Source organism: Miniopterus schreibersii (genome assembly GCF_964146895.1).
Source record: "Miniopterus schreibersii genome assembly, chromosome: 9".
NCBI lineage: Eukaryota > Metazoa > Chordata > Mammalia > Chiroptera > Miniopteridae > Miniopterus > Miniopterus schreibersii.
The window spans coordinates 15,145,204-15,172,322 of NC_138118.1; the positions used below are offsets into that span (position 1 = coordinate 15,145,204).

At 38.6% G+C, this 27,119-nt stretch overlaps 1 protein-coding gene across 3 annotated transcripts in view; it reads left to right on the plus strand.

Moving 5' to 3' along the window:
• The window catches only part of COPG2 (COPI coat complex subunit gamma 2), a 217,889-nt gene that overhangs the window by 2,732 nt on the left and 188,038 nt on the right, over window positions 1–27,119 (plus strand). For all 3 annotated transcript variants that reach the window (XM_081147032.1, XM_081147031.1, XM_081147030.1), the window contains 2 exons: window positions 2,795–2,866; window positions 14,320–14,399. In XM_081147032.1, coding sequence (XP_081003158.1) covers window positions 2,795–2,866; window positions 14,320–14,399 — 152 coding nt within the window. The remainder of the gene's footprint in view (window positions 1–2,794; window positions 2,867–14,319; window positions 14,400–27,119) is intronic.

Below are 27,119 nucleotides of genomic sequence, written 5' to 3' on the forward strand. Positions count from 1 at the left end.
GTAAATTATTTTGATTTTCTTTGGATTTGTGTCTTGGTATAGAAATACATAATATGTAGTAAAGTACTTTCTGGAAAGTATAATTATTTTTTGAAAATTCACTTATTTAAAAAATCTACAATTTTTAACATAATAATATGTAAAACTTCTTGAGGACAAGGACTGTGACATCTTTTTATGCATGAGGTACTAAAGCAGCTAAGCACATTGTAGATTCTCAACATTGATTTGATTTTAACCAAATATTAGATAATGTTAAAACATGTTGTTTAGAATTGTTCAGAGGCCTTTATGTTCCTCCAAAAATGTAGTGCCAGAGCCTTAGACATATTCTAGATAGATATTTTACCTTTTTTAGGGGGTGGGTGGGTGGGTATATGGTGATATTTTAAAGCAGGAGTGGGGAACGTCTGGCCTACAGGCGTATATGGCCCGTGAAATCATTTGGTCTGGCCCTGTCAAGGCTACCTCAGGCAGGACTCAAAATTCAATAAATCTAGGAGCTTTTTTCATAGCTAATTTTTAAGTTGATAATTTCGTATGGCCTGCAAATGATGTTATAAATATCCGTATGGCCCTTGGCAGGAAAAAGGTTCCCCGCCCGTGTTTTAAAGCTTTGCTTTTAATATTCAGATCTTATATTTATTATTCCTCCTCTGCCATTACAAAATATGATTCTGGGCTTAACCATTTTATTTTTTAATGTCTTTTTCTATAAATGGGGATTATGATAATATCTGTTTTAGTGATTAAATGAGATTCTAAATGTAAAACATTAAGAATAGTCCTAGATACATAGTAAGCATTCAGAAATAGTTTTCTTTCACTCATTCAGCCAGTATTTATTATGTATCTGTGGTGTCCTATGCACTGTTTTAGACACTAGAATATAACAGACAAAACCAACAAAAATGTTTGCCCTAAATGAAATAGATTCTATTTGCTGTTGCTGTTATTAATTTTATTTATTTATTTTGTTGTTGTTGACTTAAAAATCTCATAAAATTTCTAGGGCCTGGGGGTGGGTACAGGGTGGAGGGGGTCAAAAGGAGGGACATCTCTAATACTTACAACAATAAAGATAAATTTTAAAAATTTTCCTAGGGCCTTAGAAAATGTGATTTTGTTTCTTAGACCACACACACACACACACACACACACACAAACAAACAGACACCAACACCCTCACATCCTCAGATGGTTTACATATGGTGCTAAGAAGACTATGGTTTCCAATTTGAATTCCATGAGAATATTTTATCTATGTTTTACTATGTTTCATGACTGAAGACCTCATCCAGAGACATAATAAAGTTCTGTAGTTCGCAAATGGAGATGAGCAACAAATATATACTTTTAAATAAAGTTCACAAAGTCATATCCCTCTGTGGTAGAATACTGGAAACATTTAAGGCACCATAATTTTTATTTAACTTTTCATAGCAGACGTTGTATCCAAGTTAACTAAACCCATTATATAAGCAGAGTTTTGAGTAGTTGGTGTTGGTTCAGAGTAGCATATACTTTGGTATTGGCCAATAGCTCCTTCACGGGCAACGCATGTTGAAACATTTAATTATCTTGATAAGGAAATTGCCAAGCACAGGCTGATACATAAACAGGTTTGGGGACCTTAGTTTTTTCTTTTGCCTAGAACTTGGGGGAGCTTTATGGAAAAATACTTTTAAGTTTCTACCAGAGTTGATATATCCATATGTTCTCTGAGTTTTAACAAGTAGGGACTCAAGTTTTATGAATATCACTGAAAAGTACATGACCTTCTAGGTATTCAGGAAATAGTTATGAAAGAAAGAGTGGAAATCGGTTACTGGTGAGCAAGTTGGATATTCTGATTGAAGCAGTTGTAAACTATTATACTTTATCTTTCATCCTAAGCTCTCAAAGTTTTTCATCAAAATTGACTTATTCTTAGACTCATGACAAATAGAGTGAAGACTAGTTATATTCTATGTAAGATCTGAAGTTCTGAAAGTGATTGGGCCTGACATATTTTATAGGATTGCTTTAATGAAGATATTAAATTGAAATGGTAATGTTTAAGGTAGCCTGTGATCTGCAGTGTTTTGACTATAAGTGAAATAGGTTATTTAACATCTTGTTATGCAAAAAATAAATAAAAATGTGGTTCTCAGATCAACAGCATTCTCATTATTGGAAGCTAGTTAGAAATGAAAAATTTCAGGCTTCAGCCAAGATCCTCAGCTGATTTATCGAGCAGATTCAAGTTCTGATCCAAAGCATGTTTTAGGGGCTTGAGCCAGTATCTAGAGATCTATTAGTGGCCCCTTAAGCCTTTTATATAACTAACCTGATTCCAGCCCTTTTAGTGGGTCTCTTTTAAGTTATATTTTCTGGATTCCTCATAGTTGTTTACAGTGTAATATTTATTATGTTCCTATGAGAATGTCAGGGTTTGCGCTGGTCATTGGATTATAGAAAGGTATAGGGTATGATCTCTGCTCATAGGCAGTGTAACAATAACATCGCAATCTGATTAGAATCTCAACTTGCTGTCATTTTCTACCTCCTTATAAATCACAGTTCTTCAGGGAAATTAAAACAGTTCCTGCTATAAGGTTAGAGACCACTATTCTAGGACTTTTATAGCATGGTGTGTGATATTGAATTATTTTAAATAAGGAACGGGTAAATGTCTATGCCAGAAAAATAGCAAAAAGGCTATTGTTTACAAATAGATTTTTTACCTGCATTCTAAAAGAGTTTTGCAGAAATAAAGAGAAAATCCTTAATTGTTGTTTTCAATTTTACTTAGGGTGAACACTTTGGAACTACAGAAGCCACAGAAGCTTTCTTTGCAATGACTCGATTGTTTCAATCTAATGATGTAAGTCCTTTTATTTTTTATTCTTTTAGGCTGAAAAGCTGCTTTTATTTGTTTTCCTTGGGGAACTTAGAGTGTTCCAAATTAGGGGAGGTTGCTTGAAATGTTTAAAATTATTTAAAAATTGTTTATTTTCATAAAATGTTCACTAAAGGACATATGAAAGTAAAGGAATGAAAGTATGTAGTATAAAGCTGTTCACCCACATATCTGCCTTGCAGTCACAAAGGCTTTTACGACCCAGCTCCTGGCATGCACTGCAGTAGGGAATGGTGTGGAAGTCAGCGGAGCTACCACATCTCTGCGTTCTTAGTCAAGGTTCTGCTGGGCCCGGGGTTGCTGCTGTTTAGCAGGGCTGGCAGTTGAGAGGAAGAGCTGGATGCAGAGTGGGAAAGAGGACAGGCAGGGGGAAAAAAAGAGTGAGGACAGACAAGAGCTGCCAAAACCTCTGCATCTGTCTCTCATTACCTTAGACCACCCTGACTTTCAGAGCACAATGGCTGCTGCTTTAGTCCTGTCTTCTAATGTGGCACATGCTGTATTTCTCTTTTGCCCAGCTCTAGCTCAGAACCATACAGGGAAGGGGATTCTGGAATATATATTTTCCACCTTTCTGTTCACATAAACTGTCCAAATCTTGTAGTCCATTTGGTATGTATTGCATGTCATCACAGGCCACATTTTTTGCCTGACCCCCAGGACCTTCTGGGATTTGAGTCTGGGTTATGTGTTTAGATAATGAGAAGTTTTGGGAGTGGGTCCTCAGGAACATCAGCAGTCCCTTGTAAGGCAACTAGCTCAGGGGAGGCCATTACACATCCTTCAGGCAAAGGGAGACAATGTTCCTCAGACGGGGGTAGAAGAACTACTTGTATTTGCAAAGGAGGCTTGGTGGAATTTAGGGGTTCAAGGTACTCAGCTTCATTGGAGTCTGCCTAAAGTCCCCGTTCCAGTTTTCAGGGCCCCAACTTCTTCCCAGTCAAGGTCCTGACTTTAACATAAGATGCCCCACAAGGGTGTGAGTTGAATTTGCATTGTAATTCATCCCACAGGATATGCCTTTCAGCAGTCTCAGCCCTGTGTCCACATGACATAGGCTTCTTATTAAGGCAATAGAGAAAATTTCTAGTCACTTACCTAGACCTTGAGCTGTGAATTTACAACTCTGAGCTCATCATTTTTTTTTAGCAAGTTCTCCAGTGTACTTAGAAGCAACTGACCTATTATACAACTCATTTTTATAAAAATGTTCTATGGCAGCAACTACTTGGCCAAAGCCTTGTCTTATAGGTTCTTGATTATACTGTCTGCAGGTGGTAATTTAGGTATTTTGCCACTGTATGCAATAGACTACTAGGGTCCCCTTTACCACTGGAAATGGTCATTAACGCCTTTTATCAACTCAGAGAAGCAATTTCAGATTCCTATCCTTAAGGTCCTATTTTCCTAACTCAGTGTTTAATCAGGGAAGCAGAACCACTATGATTATAGAATTATTATTGGCGGAATTAGATTAGAATGCTAGGCATTCCAAGCTGCTGTACTGGGGCCAAGGGGAGGGACTATTATAAAAGTTATGGAAAAAGACAACCCACTGAATGGGAGAACATATTTGCCAGTGATACATCTGATAAGGGGTTAATATCCGAAATTTATAAAGAACTTAAAAAACTCAACACCAAAAAAACTAACAGTCCAATTTAAAAATGGGCAAAAGACCTGAATAGACACTTCTCCAAAGAGGCCAATAGATTAATGAAAAGATGTTCAATGTCACTAATCATCAAAGAGATGCAAACTAAAACTACAGTGAGATACCACCTCACACCTGTCAGAATGGCTACCATCAATAAATCAATAAACAACAAGTGTTGGCGAGGATGTGGAGAAAAGGGGACCCTCATGCACTGTTGGTGGGAAGGCAGACTGGTGCAGCCATTGTGGAAAACAGTATGGAGTTTCCTCAAAAAATTAAAAATGGAACTCTCTTATGACCCAGCGATTCCACTTCTGTGTATTTATCTGAAGAAACCGGAAATATTAATTTGAAAGAGTATATGTACCCCTGTGTCCATTGCAGCATGATTTGTAATAGCCAACATTTGGAAGCAGCCCAAGTGTCCATCAGTAGATGAGTAGATAAAACGGCTGTGGTACATTTACACAATGGAGTACTACTATGCCATAAAAAGGAAGAAAATTTTACCCTTCACGACAGCATGGATGGACCTGGAGAACATTATGCTGAGTGAAATAAGCCAGGCAGAGAAAGGAAAGTACCATACGATTTTGCTCATGTGTGGAATTTAATTAACAAACTGAGTGAACTACCAAGCAAAATAGAGACAGACTGATAGAGAGCAGGGGGGTGTGTGTGTGGGGGGGGGGGAGGTGGGAGGATGGAGCCAAAAAGGAAAAAAAGAGAGAGAGAACTCATGGCCATGGACTACAGTGGTGATTGTGTGTGAGGGGGGGTGAAGGTGGAAGAGGGCATAGAGGGGATAAAGGGTGATGGAAAAAAAATTAAATAAACAATTATAAACAAACATGTAGGGCTGTTGCTTCTTTGTGGCTCTGAATTTGTAGTGCAAGTATCTGGGCCTGTGGTTGCTGTTGCTCAGAAGATGGGCAGTTGGGAGGAGGAGCTGGACATGGAGCAGAGAAGAAGATGCAGAGCAGGGAAGAGACAGTGAGGACAGACTTGAAGCCTCTAGCACAGAGGTGGTATTAAGAAAAGAAGGTGTGAAATAGTTTTCTAGGAAATGAATTGTGCAAATGTAGGACTATTGGACAGGACAAATGGCCCCTTGAAGTTAGCGGTCACAGGTTTACAGTATTAGCAGGCAGCAAGGCGAATGTTTTTCCCTGGTTACAGGCATCAGGGTAAGGCATGGATTGGTTAGGGTTGGGATTTTGCCGAGTTAGTCAACAGAGGCAGGAACAAGGAAGTTGAGTAATTGAAATACTGACTATGGAATCTGTGTTTGGTTAGGAGGCAAGTAAGAACGGGGCTGATTGAAACATTTAGGACCAATGGATATAGGTCATGATGGAGTGAAAAGAGTTGTTGGAGTCAAGGGTGGTGTTTGGAGAGTGAAATGCTTGGAAATGAAGTTATGAAAGGGATACTGTTATTGATAAAGACTGTGACAATGGAAGTGGGCAGTCACAGTAGGAAGGACAGGATCGTTGGAGGAGAAGTCAATTCCACAGCATGCGCAGAGTTTTAATATTGTCTGTGCGGATATTAAAATCACCAATAATTATTAGTGGGGTAATATTGGAGATAGTGATAGTGTACAAGGTAATACTATTTTTTAAATATAAGGGAAGTGCCCAGCCGGGCGTGGCTCAGCGGTTGAGCATTGACCTAGGGTCCAGGTGATCGGGGTTCGATTCCCGGTCAGGGCACATGCCCGGGTTTCGGGCTCGATCAGTGACTCTCTCATCATTGATGTTTCTGTCTCTCTCTCTCCCTTTCCTTTCCTCTCTCTGAAATCAATAAAGATATATTAAAAATAATAATAATAATAAGTAAATAAGGAAGTAACCTGGATCTATACATGCAACCAAGAATGGTGGCAGGCGATCAGTCTAATGGCATAAACTTTAAAGCCAGAGTTTTTTAGGGAAGAAGGAGGCACAGTGAGAGAAGGCAGTATAGGGATTTCGAAAAGCAACGAAAACTGACTTGGACAGCTTCCCCACCTGCCCGTGTGGTGGATGTGGCTTAAAGGGGAGAAAACAGCCACCATTGCAGAGGGCTGCAGGAAAATCCTCAGGGGAGAGCCAGGTATTAGTTAGAGAAAAGTTGGGACTGTTCGGAAAAGAGTCAGGATAGAAGGGGTTTTGCTGATGAAAGTGCCGGAGAGCATGATGGAGGGGCTTGGGATTTGTGGAAGGATGGGAGCTGCAGTCAGATTAGGTGCTGTACCCAGCTGCATGGTGATGAGTCATGACCAGGATGTTTTAGGTTTTTTGTAGTGACTGAGGTAAGTAACTGTGCAGAGCACAATGCTATTCATTCGGATGGTCCCTTAGGCAGAATATGGAATCGAGGGTGTGATTTATGGGGGGGGTTGGGGGGGGGAGAGTTGAGGATTTTGCCATCAGCAAGTGGAGTTCCTTCCTTTCCCAGAGGCTGATTACTACCTTGAGATTGGTGTCCTCCTGTCCATGTGTATGTATATAGATGTACAGTGGGACCTCAGTTTTCTAATGTAATCCGTCCGGAAGACCGTTGGAGTTCTGAAACATTCAAAAACTGAGGGATCCACAGCCGACAGTGAGGCCTCAGGATCTTGCCCTCAGTGGAAGCCATGGGGCATGTTCGACTTCTGAGACGTCTTCAAAAACTGAAGCATTAACGCCTAGGTTTATGGCATTTGTAAACCAAAATGCTCGTCAACAGAGACGTTCGAAAACCGAGGTGCCACTGTATTACATATGTTTACATCCATAATCTAAAGTTAGTATTTTTGTGTTTTTTAAAATAAAATATAAATAGTATCATCTTCATATTATTTTGCATTTTAAAAAACTAATATGTTTTTAAGCTCTACTCACTTGCTGCATGTACTTCTCCTTTGTTCAATGTCTCTGCTGAATGGAATCCCAGTGTGTGAATGAATGTACAGTATTCCTATTTATTTACCCATCTCTCATTGATAGATATTTGAATTGTTTCTGTGTTTTGCTATTACAAATGATACTACACATAATGTATATGTACATGTCTTCTTGTGCACACAGTGAGAATTCTTCTTTGGTAGATAGCCCATGAGTTGAATTTCTAGACATGCTAGTTATTCGATTTTGTCAAATTGATCTTTAAAGGGGATGGCATTGAATCTAAAGATCAGTTTGAGGAGAATTGACATTGTAACATTATTGAGTTTTCTGCTTCACAAACATGGTGTACATCTCTCTTTTTTCAGGTCTCTCTAATTTCTGTCAGTGGTATTTTAGCTTTCAGCATACAAGTCTTAGACATATTTTGTGAAATTTATCCTAAACTAGTTAATATTTTTTATGCTATTGTGTTTCTTGTGCTATTGTGTTGTTTGTGGGTAGTCTGTAGAAATTAAATTGATTTTTGTATATTGCCCTGTGTCTTGCGATCTTGTTAAATTCAGTTATTTGTTCTAGGAGTATTATGGGAGTTGCTTAGGATTTTCTTTTTCCTTTTCAGTCTGTATGCCTTTTATTTGTCTTGCCGTACTGTCTTACAACAATAGAATAGAAGTGTTGGTCTCAGAGACATCCTTGCTTTGTACCTGATCTTTAGGGGGTAGGTCTTGAGGCTTTCACCATTAAAATTAAGTACGTTAGCTCTAAGTTTTTCATAGGTGGCCTTTATAAGGTTGAGGAAGTTCCTTTTTATTCCTAGTTTGCTGAAAGATTTTTTCATGAATGGATATTTAATTTTGTCAAATGCTTTCCTATATCCATTGTATTATCATGGTTTTTCTTATTTAGTATATTGATATGGTGAGATCCATTTGTTTATTTTCCTGAAAAATATAAAATCTTTGGTTTCTGTTTGCTAAATCTTGTTAGGGATTTTTGAGTCTCTGGTCATGAAATATATTGATCTTTAGTTTTTTCTTATGGTTTTTTTTTGGGGGGTCTGGGTTTTGTAATTGGAAAATGCTGGCCACATAAAATGAATTGGGAAGGTGTTTTTCCTCTTCTGCTTTCTGAAAGACTTGTAGAATCAGTATTAATTTTTCGTGAAATGTTTGATGGAATTCACTATTGAAGCCATCTTCTTTGTGGGAAGGTTTTTGATAGTTAACTCATTAAAAAGAAATAGGTCTGGTGCTATTCAGACTATTTGTCTTGAGCAAGCTCTGGCAGTTCGTGTCTTTCAAGGAATTTGTCCATTTCACCTAAATTGCTGAACTTTGTTGGCATAAAACTGTTCAAAATATGTATTCCTTTATTCTTTCAATGTTTGGAGGATTTGTAGTGATGTCTCTTCTTTCATCCTGATATTGGTAAATTGTCTCTGCTCTTTTATGCCTGTAAAATTTGTGTGGAGGTTTATAAACTTGCTGATCTCTTAACACATCTAGCTTTTATTTCATTGATTTTTCTCTGTTGTTTTTCTCTTCCAAACTAATTGTGCCAAAAACTAGAATGTTAAAAAATCAAACAAGAACAAAGGGGAAAAAAGAAAAGAAACATAGATCAAGCAAGACAAACATAAATCATATAATAGATGGTAGATATAGACCATCATTATCTACATTAAATGTAAGTGAACAACAAAAAAACATTTACAAAAGTTGACTATTGAGTCATAAAGCAAGACAACACATTTCAAAGGAATGTAATGGTATAGACTGTGTTCTCTAATTACTGTGGATTGTGTTGGAGATAATAAAGGCGTAACTAGGTAATTCAACGTATATGTATTTTTTACCATATGTTTTGTTATTAGGAGCACATTTCTGTTCTGCTTCCAGCCATGATAAAAGGGCTAGATTTACCCTGCTACCATTAATAGCTAGAAAATCAAACAAAATATATTACACAGGATTACTAGGTATCCCGGGACTGCAACCTGAAGAAAAAGAAAAGGTGTGCCCTAGGATTACAGTAGCTCATTGCCCAGAGGCAGAGTACAGGCCTCTGGTCAGGAAGGGCATACTGAAAAGGAACCTAGTTATCTTTCTAAGTTGAGAAAACGTGTGGAATTGGGGAGGCTAAGAAAGCTTGAATTTGAAGGGCAGAGTAAAAGAAGAAGGAGGTAGGAAGAGAGGAAGTGAGGGGGAGAGAAGGGGAGAGAAGAAAGAAAGGTAGGAGGTAGTTCCAGCAATCTACTGAGGGCCCCCCTTGACTTTGGATAAGAACGGATCCATGCATATGTGAAAGGAAACTGCACCAGGCCAAAGAAAGAATTACCAGAGCCCTAGCCTGTTTGGCTCAGTGGTTAGAACATCGGCCCATGGACTAAAGGGTCCTGGGTTTGATTCCTGCCAAGGGCACGTACCTTGGTTGCAGGCTCAATCCCCGGCCCCAGTCGAGGTTAGTGCAGGAGGCAGCCAATCGATGTATCCCTCCCACACTGATGTTTCTCTCTGTCTCTCTCACTCTCTCTCTTCCCCCCTCCCTCCCTTCCCCTTCCACTCTCTCTGAAAAGCAATGGAAAAAATATCCTCAAATGAGGATTAAAAAAAAAAAGAATCACCAGAACACCAGGCTGAGAATAGTATATATTCCCACCGGCGAGAGTGTTAAGACTTTGTCATCTGGTATAGTTCTCAGTGAGGTATCACCTCAGTAATGGAGAATAGATCAGCCTTAGACTAAAGCTGTAAAATGCTTAAAAGTGAGCCTGAAGAGTGAAAAACAGATCAAAGGTAACTTAATTTTATGACAGAGTAAACAATACATACAATGCTATGTTAAAAAATGCAACAAAATCCAGCGCCTAACAATATAAACTTCACAATGTACAGCATGCAATAAAATATTATCCATAGTCAGGAGAAAAATGCATCAACAGACACGATCCCAGAAATGATAAAGATGATGGATGAGCAGATAATGACATTAAAACAGCCACTATAGATGTGGTCTAGATGCTTAATGCATAGAAAGACACGACAAGAATGAGGAGCAAAATAAGACATCTAGAGAGATACAGAAATTAAAAAAAAGATCTATCTATATATCTATCTGTCATGAAAAATACACCGCATGGGGTTAACAGCAGATTAAAGACTGCAGGGGGAAAAAAATCAGTAAATTTTTTTTTTTAATCCTCACTCGAGGATATTTTTTCCATTGCTTTTCAGAGAGTAGAAGGGAAAGAAAGAGAGAAAGAGAGAGAGACATTGATGTGAGAGAGACACATTGATTGGTTGCCTCCTGCATGCGTCCCTACTGGGGCTGGGGAGAGGTATGTGCCCTTGGCCGGAATCGAACCCGGACCCTTCAGTTTGAGGGCTGACTCTCTAACCACTGGGAAAAACCACCTAGGGCAGAATCAGTGAATTTGAAGATAGAAACTTTCCAAAATGAAACAGAAAAAAGACTGAATAAAAATAAACAGAGCAGCAGCAACAACATGTGGGATAATAGTTTGAAAGTTCTGTTAGTGGTTACCCTAGAAATTGCAACATGAATTTTTGACTCATCAAAATCTAATATTCACCTTTATCTTTTTCCTGTTCATGAACATTTGAGAACCTTAGGTTACTTATTACTTATATGTATGTGAGCATATAAACATATTTATACATCATAACATTGGTTTTTGTTGTTCATGCAGATTTATTCATCTTTACCACTTTCTAAAACAGGATTTTTTAAAAAACAGTTTTAGGTTCACAGCAAAATTAAGAGGAAGGTACAGAGATTTTCCATATACTCTCTGTCCCCTCACATGCACAGCCTCCCCAATATCAGCATGCCCCAAACTGGTACATTTGTTGCAACTGATGAACCTACATTATTGATACTTTATAGTCATCCAGAGTCCATAGTTTATGTTGGTGTTCAGTCTTGGTGTTTGTACATCTATGGGTTTTGACGAATGTATAGTGACATGCATCCATTATTAAAATATTACACAGACTATTTTCACTGCCCGAAAAATCCTTTGCACTCTAGCTCCCCCCTAACTCCATCTCCTCTTCCCCAGCCCCTGGCAACTATGGATCTTTTTACTGTCTCCATAGTTTTGCCTTTTCTTGAATGCCATGTAGTTGGACTCATACAACATATGGCCTTTTCAGATTGGCTCCTTTCAGCTGTTAGTTAATATGCATTTAAGTTTCCTCCATGTCTCTTCATGGCTTGATAGCTCGTTTATTTTTAGTGCTGAATCATATTCTGTTTTCTGGATATGCCACAGTTTATCCATTCAGCTACTAAAAGGACATCTTGGTTCCCTCCAACTTTTGGCAGTTAAGAATAAAGCTGCTGTAGACATCCGTGTGCAGGTTTTTGTGTGGACATAAGTTTTCAGCTCCTTTGGGTAAATACCAAGGGGCACTATTGCTGGACTGCATGGTAATAGTATGTTTAGTTTGAAAGAAATCACCAAAACATCTTCCAAAGTGACGGTGCCATTTTTATGTCCGCCAACAACAAATGAGAGTTCTTGGTGGTCCACATCCTCATCAGCATTTGGTGGTGTCAGTGTTTTGGATTGTAGCCGTTCTGTTAGGAGTATAGTGGTATCTTGTTGTTTTCATTTGCCTTTCCCCGATGGCATATGATGTGGAGCATCTTTTTTTTATACTTACCATCTGTATATCTTCTTAAGTGAGGTGTGTGTTAAGGTCTTTGGCCCATTTTTAAGTCAGGTTGTTTTTCTTATTTTTTACTTGTAAGAGATTTTTTTGTATATTTTGGATAACAGTCCTTTCTCAGATATGTGTTCTGAAAGTATTTTCTCCCAGTCTGTGGCTTGTTCATCCTCTTGACATTGTCCTTTGCAGAAAAATTTTTCATTTTAATGAAGGCCAACTTATCAGTTATTTCTATTATGATCATACCTTTGGTATTGTATGTAAAAAGTCACCACCATACCCAGGGTTATCTAGGTTTTCTTCTAGGACTTTTACAGTTTTGCATTTTACGTTGAGGTCTGTGATCCATTTTGAGTTCATTTTTGTGAAGGTTGTAAGGTCTGTGTCTAGATTTATATTTTTCATGTGGACATCCAGTTGTTCTAGTACCATTTGTTGAAGAGACTGTCTTTGTGCCATTGCATGGCCTTTTCTCTTAAGTCAAAGATCAGTTGCTATATTTATGTGGGCGTATTTCTGGCTGGTCTGTTCTCTGTCTGTCTGTTCTTTTGCCGATACCACACTGTCTTGTTACTGTTTACCACTTTCTCTTTTTACTCTTTGTTCCTTGCTATATTTCTGATATTATCTAGAATAATTTTCCCTGTGTCTGAAGAACATACCTTTTAGAATTCCATCCTTCCGAGATGTTTTAGATTTCCTTCTTCCTCCTTCTCTAGCTAGTGGTGGTTTGTTTCTCCATTTTTGGCACCTATAAATTGACCTTCGTTTTGTCCTTGACTACATACTTAAATTTTTGTTTCTATTTTATTTAGTATCTCTGTGTATTGGTTTAGGTAATATTTTTTAATAGTTATGAGCCCATCTTTGTTAACACTTTGTATTGTCACTTTTAAAATTTTTAGTCATTTTGGCAAGTGCGAGGTGGCGTCTGAAGTGTGGTTTTAATATTTTGTATCTTCAGTTTTATTCTGCTGCATGGTGGGTTTTTATTTGGGAGGGGCAAATCATCTTCAGCTCTGAAGTTTTTATTCTTGTTTTCTGTTTTCTTCTCATCGTAGTTTCATGTGGGTGTATCTGCCCCGTTCATTTGCCCTGTACTGGCTTTCTCTTTCTAGGGGTGATGTTTTGTGTGTGTTTAATCCCCATGAGAATCCTCAGTCCCTTGTTCCCTTTTCTCGATGGGCTCAGTAGTCTCTACTGGATTCTGTCTACAGCTTGGACTCTGGAGCTGGGTCTGATGTGTTTGGTTTCACTACTTATACGTCATTTGAAGTTACTTGGTAGACAGTGAGGCTAGACAGGCTGGCGGAACCAGTGCCCATAGTGTATGAATAAATCAGAGATCCAGGTGAGGAGGAGGGGCACTTATTTAGCTTAACACTTATTAGCTTAACACTTATTTTAGATCCAGGTATCTAGAGATCTGGATCATTGAAAATGGGAGTTGGTTATATAACCACAAATATTTTAAGGAAAAACATCTGTATGTGCCGAACTGAGGAAAATGCAGTCTGCCTGTATCCACATATATTTTTTTCAAGAATTCAAAAAATACAGTTTCCAGGGCAAACCTTTAACAAGCGAAATAAGCCAGTTAGAGAAAGACAAATATCACATGATCTCACTTTTATGTGGAATCTAAAGAACAAAATAAACTGACGAACAAAATAGGGTATGGATGCATGGAACTGACTGACAGAGCTCAGAGGAGAGGAGTGGGGAAAACAGGAAGAGATCAGTGGAAAAATACGCCTATGTGCATAGCCTATGGGCACTGACAGTAATACTGTGAAGGCCTGGGCGGGGGCAGGGGGGAGGAAGGCAAAACTGGGGGAGGGGAAATGGGGGTACTGTAATAGAGTCAACAACAACAAAAAAAGAAAATCTTCAGTCTTTGGACTCACAACTTTGGATCTCTTTGCATAAAAACCTGTGTAATTAACTGAAATTTTGAGTTTTCATCTAGATACTTTCCGGTGTCAGTGCAGCAATTACTTGTGTTTAAGAAATAGTTGTATTCTGAATATTTATTTTCTCATCCAAATATTCTTGAAAGGACTTTTTTGGATGGATGAGAATCTTTTGAAGAATAACTTTCTAAATATATCTACTTGGGGTCCTCACTTCAAACAGTTTAGAAAACCATTTTCTTAGGAATAACCTGTTGCCTTTTATAAATAATTTCAGCAAACATTGAGAAGAATGTGCTACCTTACCATCAAAGAAATGGCTAACATCTCTGAGGATGTCATCATTGTCACAAGCAGGTATGCGAACGGTCAAAACCTAGGGTGGGGTACTCATATATTTAGTGGAATATTTGTTCTTTTGATATTAATTTTACTTGTTTGACTATAAGAAAGTCAATAGAAATTTAAAAGAATATAATATCTTAAAACATTCTTTTCTGAAATGTGGTGTCATTATGTAAAAACCATCCTGTATGATTACACAAAGAAAGACCTCACAAAGGATAATGCTAATAGATATGATTACATTTTAAATGTTTATAAAAATATATATAAACAAAACTAAAAAATTAAGTGATACACTGAAATAAAATATAAGTACATCAAAATATTTATAATAGAAAGAATTCTCATATTTCAAAAAATTCCAAGTGATAATAAAATAACCCATATAAAGGATCAAAATATCTTTATGTAGTCATTTTCACTAGTAACCAGAAAATGTAAATTAATTAGAGAATAAGTTATGATATTTTTACTCATCAAATTGGCAAAAAAAGAAAAAAGGCAGTCAGTACTTATAAGGGAGACTGATATTTTGTTTATAGAAAGAAAGTAGGATAATAAATTGATTCAGTTTTTCTAGAAAGCAAATTTGGCAGCTTTTGTTGAATGTTTGAAAGGGTTTATCCCTTTGACCCAGTGATGCCACATCTGTGTAACAATGCTCAGAAAATAATCAGAGAGAGCGCAGAAAGACTTGCATACAGTAGTGCTCACTGCAACACTGTTTACACTGGCAAAAGGGATCAAACAACTTAAATGTCTGCCATTGTTAAAAATTATTTAATTATTTCATAATCTGATTTTTAATTTTTTGAATATATTTTTGAAACATCTTTAATGATGTGGAAAAGTCCTCAGTAAAGTGCTAAATGAGAGTTGGATTCAAGTCTATGTACTTTATTCCATATAGTCTCACTTTAAAAAATATTTTATGTATGTACATAAAAATATATGGATGGAAATACACTGATATATTATCAGGAGGTTATTTCTGGATATTTGGGATTGTGGCTATTTATTTTCTTTAAACTTTTGATAATTTCCAAATGTTCTAGAATGAGTGTGTATAATTTAGAGTTCTAAAATATATAACACATGTTATTTAAAAAATAATTGCCTTTTTAATTATAACTCATTTAAGTGAATATGGTTTTTGTAAAACAAAATAAATTTTGGAGGAGGGTGCTTATGTTTACCTAGCAGTTGTGTTGAATATAGTTTCAATTTCCTGAACTTTCAGCTGAAAGTAACAGAAAGGCAGATATAAATCGTCACTGAAACAACATAGACGTAGAGTAGCTTGTGTTGGTTCAGTAGTTTGACAATGGAAGGGCTGGTGTCTCTTGAATTCTTGTGGGCATTCTCACATTATTGCAAAATAGATGCCTGAATTACCGCAGTGCACCATTCAAGGTGGGAGGGGTATCGGGAAGGGGGCCAGGGAGGGCAGCACCATCTGCCTCTTTATCAGGTATGCAATAGCTTTTCCCTAGGCAATTTTTAGATTTCATTTGGCACAGCTGTGTTATATGACTATCTGTAGGAGTCCAGGAAAGTGAGTATTTAGCTTTTACAGCTCAAATAATAGCGGCAGACAAGGAAGAAGGGGTTGGAAATAGCCAGTGAACAGTGTTGGCCACAAGAAAGAGAGAGAAAATCTTCACTTAGATGGCCAGCTTCACTAAATATTGGAAAAATTAAATATGGATTAGTCAGCCGTTGATTGAGGGTTTTTTGTTTGTTTTGCTGTTAATACTTCCCTCTGAGTCTTATCAGGCTGCCTTGAATTGTGGTTGGTTTCTAGTTCATTTTAAGCAATTGGTAAATGTAGTAGGCAGAATACCGCCCCCCCCCCCCCAAGATATCCCCAACCTGATTCCCAAGACCTGTGAATATATTACATTACACAGCGGAAGGGAATTAAAGTTGCTGATTAGCTGCTAGGGAGAGTATCCTAGATTATCCTGGTGGGCCCAATATAAGGATAAGGGTCCTTAAAAGTGGAGGTGGGAGAAAAGGGTAGGCGAAGAGATGTGTTGGCGGAAGCCGGGTCAGAGAGTCACAGTATTGCTGGATTTGGAGATGGGAAAGGGGGTGCTATGAGTCAAGGACTTTTGTCTTGGGTGGAAACGGCAAGGAAGTGGATTCACTCCTACAGCCTCCAGAAAGGAATGCAGCAGCCCTGCTGACACCTTGATTTTATTAGCCCAGTGAGACCTGTGTTGGACTTCTAACTTACAGAACTGTAAGATAAAGAAATGAAGGTTGTCTTAAGCCTTTAAGTTTGTGGTAATTTGTTACAGCAGCTATAGAAAACTAATAGATTTTGCAGTATAGAAGTGTATCAAGTCAATATGTTGCGTACCATAAACATACACAATGTTATATGTTAATTAGATCCTCAAAGCTAGAAAAATAAGAAAACTAATAGAGATTTTGGTACCTGGAAGTGGATGCTGCTGTAACAAATATCTAAAAATGTAGAAATGGCTTTGGAATTGGGCAGTGAGCAGCTGCTGGAAGAATTTTGAGGAGCATGATAGAAAAAGCCTGCATTGACTTGAACAGTTAGAAATGTGGTTGTCAGTGACTCTGCTAGACTGAGAAAGAAGTGAGGAGCAGGATAGAGAAAACATTTATCACCTTAGAGAATACGCAAATCCTTGTGAACAGACTGTTGGTATAAATATGGGCCTAAAAGGCGTTGCTGGTGAAAACTCAGAAGAAAATGAGGAGGAAGATGCTAGGAACTGGAGGAAAGGGGATCCTTGTTATATAGTGACAGGAAGTTTAGCGGAATTGTGTCCTGCAGTTATGTGGCAAGCAGGACTTCTCAGCAGTGAATTTGGGTATTTTACTGAGATTTCCAAACAGAGTGTTGAGGTGCAGCCTAGTTTCTTTTTGTGACTTATAGTACATTTCAGAGTAGAGAAGTAAATTGAAGAGAGACCTGTTAAACAAGAACCAGGAGTTCTTTACAAAAATCAAATCATTTTGTTGTACAGTTAACCCTCGATTTTGCGGACCTCGATTTAATAGACTTTGGGTTTAATGGACAAACTTTCACATATGTGAAAATCAACACCCGTTAATTTTTTGTTTTGTTTCGTTTTGTTAATCCTCACCTGAGGATATTTTTTCCATTGATTTTTATAGAGTGGAAGGGAGGGAGAGAAGGGGAGAGGGAGGGAAGGGGAGAGGGAGAGAGAGAGAAGGGAACATGGGTGTGAGAGAGACACATCAATTGGTTGCCTCCTGATAGAAAAAGCCTACATGGAACCCAGGTATATGCCCTTGGTTGTGAATCGAACCCGTGATCCTTCAGTGCTTGGGCTGATGCTCTAACCACTTAACCACACTCGCTAGGGCCACCTTGTTAATTTTAAAATGCTTTTAACTAAGATTTGCTTATAATTAACAGGTTATTTTTTGTTATTAATTCACTGTTATTTTTAACAAATTTTAGAGAATAGGCCATATGTTGGAAAAAACACTGTAATTTCACCTACATAATTAAATATTACATATCTACAACTAGAGTCTACATATTTAAATCCAAGAGCCTCGTAAACAGTGTTCAGGGAATGAGTAGCACGTGATGACACCGCATCGTGCACGTTAATTGGTTCTACCGTCGCGTGGCCGGCTTTCTGCTGCAGTTTTAACACCTGCCGCCGGTGTTCCCACGTGCACGCAGCCACCCCCAGCCGTGTGCAGTTGTTTCCTCGGGGTGACCTATTCGGTATAAATTTAAAATTAGTGATACATATAGAAAACTTTTCTGTGAAATTAAACTTTTCACACATACTTAATTTTAATTACACAAACGTGTCTACATAAGTAAAAACAGGTCAACTAACTAATTTTTCGATTTTTTTAACATACACATTTGGAAAACCTACTTTGTTATGTAACAGACTTTCTCGGCTTTGATGGACACCCCTTTGCCTGAATTAGTCTGTTATAGCGAGGTTTTACTGTAAACCTGAAACTAATATAATGTTACATGTCAGTTATACCTAAAAAAAGAGAGAGGAACCAGGAGTTCTTGATTTTGGAAATCTCAGCCTACCAAAATGGCAAAGGATGCTAAAAGTCAAAAGACTCAGTGGGAAAACGTGCTCTAGAGGAAAAAGTCAAAGGAGTTACTCCATAGCCTTTTCCTAAAACCTCGGAAAGATTCAAAGGTCAGAGTCTTCGCTCACACAAAACGCTCTGAAGAAGTCAAGGGTGTGACTCATAGATTCCCTCAGTTCCTAAGCAGAAGCCGAAAATAGAGGCAGGATGGTCTCGGCAAGGTCTCTGGAGCAGCCTCTTGTCTAATGGAGGGAGTGTCTGTGCACGCACGGTAGTCCCGCAGGCTCTGGGGAATCCCTACCAGCAGTAGCACTGCCCGTTGGACTAAAAGCTTCAGAGAGAGGATGAGGGAAAGGGGGCTGTTTGAGCCCCAGATTCCACATGCTGTCCTTTATGAACAGGAAGGGTGGCTCAGGGCAGAGTTTCGGCCCCGAGGGTGGAGCTCCGGACTGTAGAGAGTCCTGCCCAGGCCTTGAACCCTTTCCCTATTTGCCTGTCTGGATTTCAGATTTGCATGGGACCAGTGGTTCTCCCTTGCATTTCCCTCGTTTTGAACAGGAATGCTTATCTCTGTTGTCCTGTAGCAGTCCCTGGTATTTTGGGAGCCGAGAACTTCCAGTTGTACAGGTCCACAGGTGGAGAGGAATTTTGCCTCAGGATAGATTGATTATACCCAGTGTCTCACCCATACCTCATTTGGTGGATTTTGATGTTACGATTGGGACTTTGAGATTTAGATGAGATTTGGACTTTGCGTTGATGCTGTTGTCAATGTAAGGAACATCCAAACCTGTAAGAATTTTTATGAGTTTATTTGAACCAAACAGATGACAGTTGCTGGGAAGCAAAACCTCCGTGGATTAACAAAGTGCTCGGGAGAATGGCAGTTTTGCACCGTATTTTATACATTACAGTATGATGAGGAGGCATAAGTGGGTTACGTGAAATCCACTGGGGATAGATTAGGGAGGCGGGAGAAAGCAAAGGGTGTGTGTATAACCTGTGGGATTGGATAAAAAGTACAATGATAGACACGTATTTCTTTTACACAGGTGGGTACAGGATAGTTAACAGTTAACGGGATAATAGCAATGAGAGGATTTGTGGTCTCTGCTCTGCAAGTGGTGGTTGTGCTTGGAAGGGGGGAGGGGATTACTTTGTAATTCCAAAGGCATATTATCAGGTATGTCATTCTAGATGCAAAAAGACCATAGACAGGCTCAGTTAAGGTGAAGATTGACCTTTGTTAGGGAAAAATACTGCCCTAGGACATGACTGCCCACCTTGAACTGCTTTTAGTCAGAAAGTTTTAATTTCCGACCATCCTGTGTAGTTAGTTTTTCAGTTTCTTGAGTTTGTAAGGCTGCCACACAGGCCTCCTCTGAGCTTGTTAGGTTTAGTATGTGGCCCCTTTTCATCCACATGTCCCCTTTTTGGTCATAAATCAGTCCAAAGAATGCACTGATGACCAACCTTTTGGTCGGATAATGAGGTCCCATGGTGCTAGGAAGGCTCGTTCCTAGGAAGCCTCAGTATCAGCATTTGTCTTCCTGAATGATGAACCATTGGGGACAGCAGAACCTTGGATGGAAGTCAAGGCCAAATTTTCTCAGAAGTTAAAAGTAGATAAAGTGGGAGGCATTTGGGTCTTATGGGCCTTTATTAAGAAAACCACTCTGGATCATTTCTAACCTATAAGCTATTATGATCCAAGTTTTGCCACCTGTTTCACTTTTCTATATTTTGCATCTAGTATAACATTCACTTATAGTTTGAGGGCAGACCATACACCTTTTCTGTTTTCATAATCTGACCATTAGATGGGTTCCTGTTTACTGTGACCCATCTAGTTCCCATTGGAAGCACTCGGGTAGTTATTAATCTGATTTCCACTAGTTGTACAATTTGAAGCTGTAATCTTAAGTTTTAATCAGGACCAAGGCTGTAAGAACACAATGCTGTAAATTATAATTACCATTTAAAATTTCAGAAGTCAGGAGGACAGTAAGAGTTTCATAAGTGAACTGCCTGTGCCTCAGCAGCGCTTATAGAGGGCCATGTTTTTATAGCCATTTCAGCTTCTTTCTGAATTAATACAGTTAGTAGTCTTTGTTGGGTTAGGGGGTAAGCATATTCCCATAATTAGATTCTGGCATTTATATATAAAATTCCTTTCTTAATAGTTGTTTTCCACTAACTTTCAACAACTTCCCTGTTCTTAGTTTGTCTCTTCATTCATTCAAAAATAACCAACTTTTTAGGACAAACTATTCTCTTTTAACTTCTCTTAAAAATACACACATCCCTTCTTTTTGCAATAGCATTTCTTCTGAATTTCAAACGAGAAACTATAAAGATGGTATAGCAATTATTAACAGTTGGGCTATATACAAGGTTTGAGAAAGCCTAAAGAACAAGTGTAATAGTAATTATTATTAATATTTGCAGACAGGTAGCCACAAACAAAGTTCATCATCAGTTTGGAGGTGTACAGGCCTTGTTGATGTCTTGGGAAAGCTGTCTATCTCTGATGTTGGCAACATATTTGATCTCTGCTGTAGGTGGAGAAAAGTGTCAGAGATGGGGGCAGATGTCCGTTTGAGGTTAGGCCCCTGATATAATGTTAGAGAGTCTTTAATGAATGTCTTTTCCAATGGATAAAAATCTAGTTATAAGTTGTGGTCTTTGAAGTCTTCTCTCAGGAACACAGTGTGAAATGAATGTCACTAATTTATCAGTCCCTATAAGCTGGTTAATGAGCCCTTGATAATAATGCAGAATGCCTTCTTTTAGTAAAGTTGATTCATATGTCCCTTCATCTAGATTCATAGGGTAGCTGGTGACTGTTTCATAAGGAGAAAGGCTGTGCTTATCAAAAGAAGTAGATATCAGGTTGAGGATCTGTATAGGGAGAGCTTTTGGTCAAGGGAGATTAAAAGCTTCTGAAAATTTAGTTGAGTTTTTTTATTTTATTATTATTTTTTAAAATATATCTATTGATTCCAGAGAGAGGAAGGGAGAGGGAGAGAGAGTTGAAACATCAATGATGAGAGAGTCGTCGTTGATCAGCTGCCTCCTGCACATCCCTAACTGGGAATTCAGCCTGCAACCCGGGCATGTGCCCTGACTGGGAATTGAACTGCGATCTCCTAGATCCTAGGTTGATGCTCAACTGTTGAGCCACACCCAACCTGGCTCTAGTTGAGTTTTAGTTGTACCATTTGTGTGTTCCACCAATCCAGAGGACTGAGGGTGATAGGCACTGTAGAATAGGCCATATATTACAAATGGATTGCATTATTTGCCCAGTAAAATGAGTCCCTCAGTTACTGTAACTCAGAGGGAATTCCCCAATTGGGAATGAATTTTTTTCTAATAATTTACCTATCATTAAGGTTGCTGCTCTCTTGCAAGGAATGCCTCAACCCATACAAAAAACTAACACATATTTGTATTCCTGAGATGGTGGCATTTGGATAAAATTCAATTACCATACCTCAAATGGATCTAAAGGAAGTGGGAGATGTCCTTGAGATCCATGGAATGATTTCCCAGGGTTATATTTGAACAGATAGAATGTCTACTATATACTTTATGAGTTACAGTAGCAGTAATATTGTTTATGAAATTATTTTTTAAGGGCCCAATGTTTTAGCTTATGTACATGTTAAAGTATAGGTAATTAAGCCTCTATAGGTGAGATTGGTTTCTGATTTGGTCCAAGTCATATCTGTTTGCCCGGGACAAAGGTTCCCCATTTTTGTTGTCATAGTCTCTCTTTTCTTTTGCAGCCGTCCGTTGGAACTATAAGAGTTTTTCTTTTCTTTTTAAAATTAATTTAATAGAAAGTAAGGAGCATTCTCAGGTCTGGATAATTTGGCTGTTGAATGCTGCCTGCCTGGCTGCAGCATTGGCTAGATCATTTCCTTTTACTTCCATGGTGGCAGCTATTTAGAATGTGCCGGAATTTTGATAATTGCTGGTTGTTTTAATTTCTCTATGACATCTAATAAATTTACAACCCATTTTCCATTTTTTATGAGCTGCCCTCAGAAAATTAGAAGTCTTGGTACTCAACAATATTCTAAAGTTGTGAGCTACACCAAAGGCATGGCTACTCTCAGTGTAAATATTGGTTAATTGATCTCTGGCCAATTGATAAGTCCGAGTTAGAGCAATTAATTCAGCTTGCTGGGCAGATTTTTTTTTAGGTAGATAAGAACTTTTAATTATGTCCATCATGGAAGTTATTGCATAGCTAGCTCAGTAACATACCTGTTTATCTTTCAAAGATCCGTCTGTAAACCAAATTAGGTCAGCGTTATCAAGGAGTTTCCTATAAACCATTTGTAGGAGCAAGAAGGTGGTCAGTAAGCAAAACGCTTGCGGAATGTTTTCATCCTGCAAAGAAAGTAGCAAAGTTGCTGGGTTAAGACTGTTACATTGAGTTCAAGTAAAATCAGGTGCAGCAGGCAAGAGCCAGTTGACTGACAGAAGTGTTGAGTGCAATGAGAATACAGTGGAGATTCAACAGAATGAGGAACATAAAAGAGAGCCCATAACTGTTTTTTCTCTTTGCTTATACACCATGTCTATAGCAGAAATGGCTGTTATGCAGGGAGGGAGACCTTTGGCTACTGAGTCTAATTGCTGACTATAATAGCCTGTAGTTCTATGATGATCTGTGTCTTTTTGAGTTAAAACTCCTTTATTTTCATGTATAAAAAGTTAGAAAGTTTATAATTAAGGTGTCCCGGGGTGGAAGGTTTAGATAATTCTTTTAGAGGTTTTAGAGCTTGTTTTTCTTCTGGGTTTCACTGAATTGGATCAGGTCAATTTGACTTTAATAGGACATGTAGAGGCTGGGCCTTTAATGAAAAATTTGGAATCCAGTTGTGACAATATCCAGTCAAACCCAGGAACCTCTTTGCTACTTTCTTTTTTTTGGAAGAGGAAAAGATAGACTTCCTCTGAGTCTTTCAGGGTTAATTAGTAACCCGTTTTTAGATATGAGATCACCAAGGTATTTTACTTAAGGTAAGCAAAATTGAAGCTTATCCTTCAAGACCTTATGTCCTTTTAAAGCTAGCTGTTGTAATAGGTAAATTGTGTCCTTTTGGGAATATAGTAATGTTCTAGAGCATAAAGGGTCATTATTTTACATATTGGATTAGAGTGAAATCTCTAGAAAAAAATTAACATCATTTAAATCAACTTTTAGTGTCTAAGAGAAATAGGTGGGACTCTCTGTATATCCCTGGGGCATTACTATTCAAGTAAACTTGTGGTCTTCCCAGGTGAAAGCAAAGAGGTAATGACTGTCTTTTTCTACTGGAATGCTGAAAAAGGCATTACATAAATCTATTACTGAAAAATATTGGCAGTCCACAGAATAGCTGATAATAGGTTACGTGGATTTGGAATCACAGGATGTTTGGGAATAACATTTATAGCTATGAGATTTGTACTGATCTCCATTCTTTTCCATTGAGTTTCCTTATTGGAAGGACAGCAGAATTACAGGGGCTTGTGATGGAATTATAAGCCCCTTTTAAAAAGTAGTCTTGTATATTGGTCTTAATTCCAGCTCCTGCATAAAGGGTCTTAGTGATTGGCAGAGGTCTGTAGTTGCCTTGGAATGTCCTATAACGAACAGTCAGTTCATCTTGTCGAGGGAGGTTCCTTTAAAATCGTTATTTTCCCAATTGGTTTAGTATCTGATTTATTTACTTCCAAATACATTTCACTCTTCTGGAAAAAGAATATGTGGGAATTATTGGTTTCAAGAAAATCTTGCCCTATCAGGTGAATAGAGGCAGATTTGATGAGCAATATATACATATATATGTATGTGTGTGTGTGTGTATGTATATATGGTCCTGTAACATTCTCTATTTGGAAGGGACAGGTTCTGATTTAAAAACAGACATTGGTTGATTAGATATCCCTACCATCTGCACAGAAGCTTTATTCCAACTTAGTTAGGTATGGTTAAGAGCAGGTAAAGTAGCCCCAGTATTTCAAGGGTCCTAGTAATTTTCCCCCTTTTTTGGTAATTTTAATTTCTCCTAAACTGTTAGTAAGGAGAAAGGAAAACACCTTCAAAGCAAACCTTTGCTTGCTTCTCTCTTTTTTTCTCTTTCTAAATCCTGTTTCGGTTTCCTATAATCCTTTGTAGGATTACCTGGCTTTCTACAGACTCCTCTACAGTTTCCTAGAAGACCCTGTTTAGCAATTTTATTGCCTTGCTCCCAGAAACCAGTAGGTATATTAATTGGAATAGGTCAGAATAGCCAGGATTACATGCTGTAACAGTTAAATTAAATTCCTTTACAAACCCATCAGTGTCTGGAGAAAATCGGGGAACAGTTGTTGGTTTCTCTCTGCTTGAGACCAACTTTTGTCCAAAGGGAGCTGCTAGAGTTCCTAGATTATCCTTGTCTGAATTCCTATTCTCATTTTCCCTTAGTTCAGTAGGGAGTGATAGTGGAGGAGACATAGAGGAGATAGAAGGGGAAGGAAGAAGGGATGGGGAGGGCAAGTCCGGACCAGGAAGCTCAGGAAGCAGGTATAGTGGCAGAGCTGTGGAAGGGGCAGGAATGAGGGGCTGGCATTGATTAGCTTCAGAAGCCTTGAGTTCAGAGATAATCTCTAAACTTTCTTATTAACTTCTTTTTTTAAAAAACAATTTATCTATGCTCCACCTAGAATTTTCTAATTTCCAAATCAAGATATGCTTCCCATTCATTCAGTGTCATTTTAGAGCCGGCATTTTCAAATTTTGCATGCAAAAAATTAAGGTGCTGAAAGAAAACCACATTTTTAGCCATTTTAAGTGGATATCATTTCTAGTTAAATCTTCCCATTTCTGTAAAGTACTTGCAAGTAAAGGCTTCCTAACAGGGAATATTAATGGGATCTGAGAGTTTCTCGTCTTTTATATTTATTTTTTAATCCCCACCCACAAATATGTTTTTATTTATTTGAGAGAGAGGAAGGGAGAGGGAGAAAGAGAGAAACATTGATGTGAGAGAAACATCGATTGGTTGCCTCCTGTACATGCCCTGAACAACTGGGGATCGAACCCGCAGCCTGGGTATGTTCCCTAACTGGGAATCAAACCCGTGGCCTTTCGGTGTATGGGACAACGCTCCAACCAACTGAGCCACACCGGCCAGGGCATTATTTTGGGATCTGTAGAGTCTGAACAAATTTCTAGGGATGTTATGTGGTGGGTGGAAGTGTGCTGCTTACACGTTGAGCTCCACAGGACTCTCACCTGCCAAGTTGCATCAGCCCTCTTATGAGCCTGTGTTTCTCTCCGCCACTGTCTAATACAGCCATGAGGACTCAAAGCGCTAGGTGACCAAACTTTATACGTGCATCCCCGACAAGTCAATTGTTTAATTACAGTTGAGTTGGAATTCCTAGTGGGGCTCCTGCATGTCGTGGGGGATGCCCTCCGACACTTCCACGAGTATTCCTAGTCACCTAAGAATACCTGAGATTCAGGCTGGAGGAGGTAAGTGTCCCTTATCTTCAGAGCCAAACGAGTTCAGACTCTCATTTATCCAGCAAAAGGTATTTGTTCAGACTCCCAAAAAGCAATTCCAATGGAAAATCCAAAGTTAAAAAACAGCCACCCATTTTTCCTCCAGTCCTCACTTTTGCCCGGATCCTCTCAACCCTTAACCTTTAGTCTCACCTCGGGAATTAAAGAAAACAAAAGCAAAGCAGGTCAAATAAAATCAGGGCCTCTTACCTTAAAACAGGGAGGTCTGAAATTCCAAGGGAAACTCGCCCAAGTCCACCTAATGCAAAACTAGGAGCCGGTAGGGCTCAGTGGGCCCTTGCTGGTGCCTAGCTCGAGTCCAGGTCAGCAAGGTGGTCCTGGGTGGGCTTCTTCAGAATCCTGCTGACCACACCAAGTAAATGTCAACATAAGAAACATCCAAATCTGTAAGAATTTTTATGTGTTTATTTGAGCCAAACTGACGACAATTGCTGGGGAGCAGCACCTCAACGGATGGAAAAAATCCTCCAGAAAATGGCAGTTTTGCACTTTATTTTTTATGTATGTATGTATTTATTTATTTATTTATTTATTTATTTATTTATTTATTTATTTATTTATTTTTAATATATCTTTATTGATTTCAGAGAGAGGAAAGGAGAGGGAGAGAGAGAGAGATAGAAACATCAATGATGAGAGTCATTGATCAAGCCCGCAACCCGGGCATGTGCCCTGACCCGGAATCGAACCCCGATCGCCTGGATCCTAGGTGGACTCTCAACCGCTGAGCCACGCCCGGCCGGGCTTGCACTTTATTTTATACATGACAATGACAAAAGGCATAAGTGGGTTACATGAAAGCCATTGATAATAGATTAGGGAGGTGGGAGAAAGCAAAGGGGGAGCGGGTATGTTGTAACCTCTGGGGTTGGATAAAAAGTAAAATGACATTTTTTTACATAGGTGGGTACAGGATAGTTAACAGTAAACAATTAACATGATAACAATAAAAATGAGGGGATTTGTGGTCTTTGCTCTGGTGTGGTGGTTGTGCTTTGAGGGGTAAGGAGGGGAAAGGAAATTAGTTTGTAATTCCAAAGGCATTATCAGGTATGTTATACTAGATGCAAAAAGACAACTTA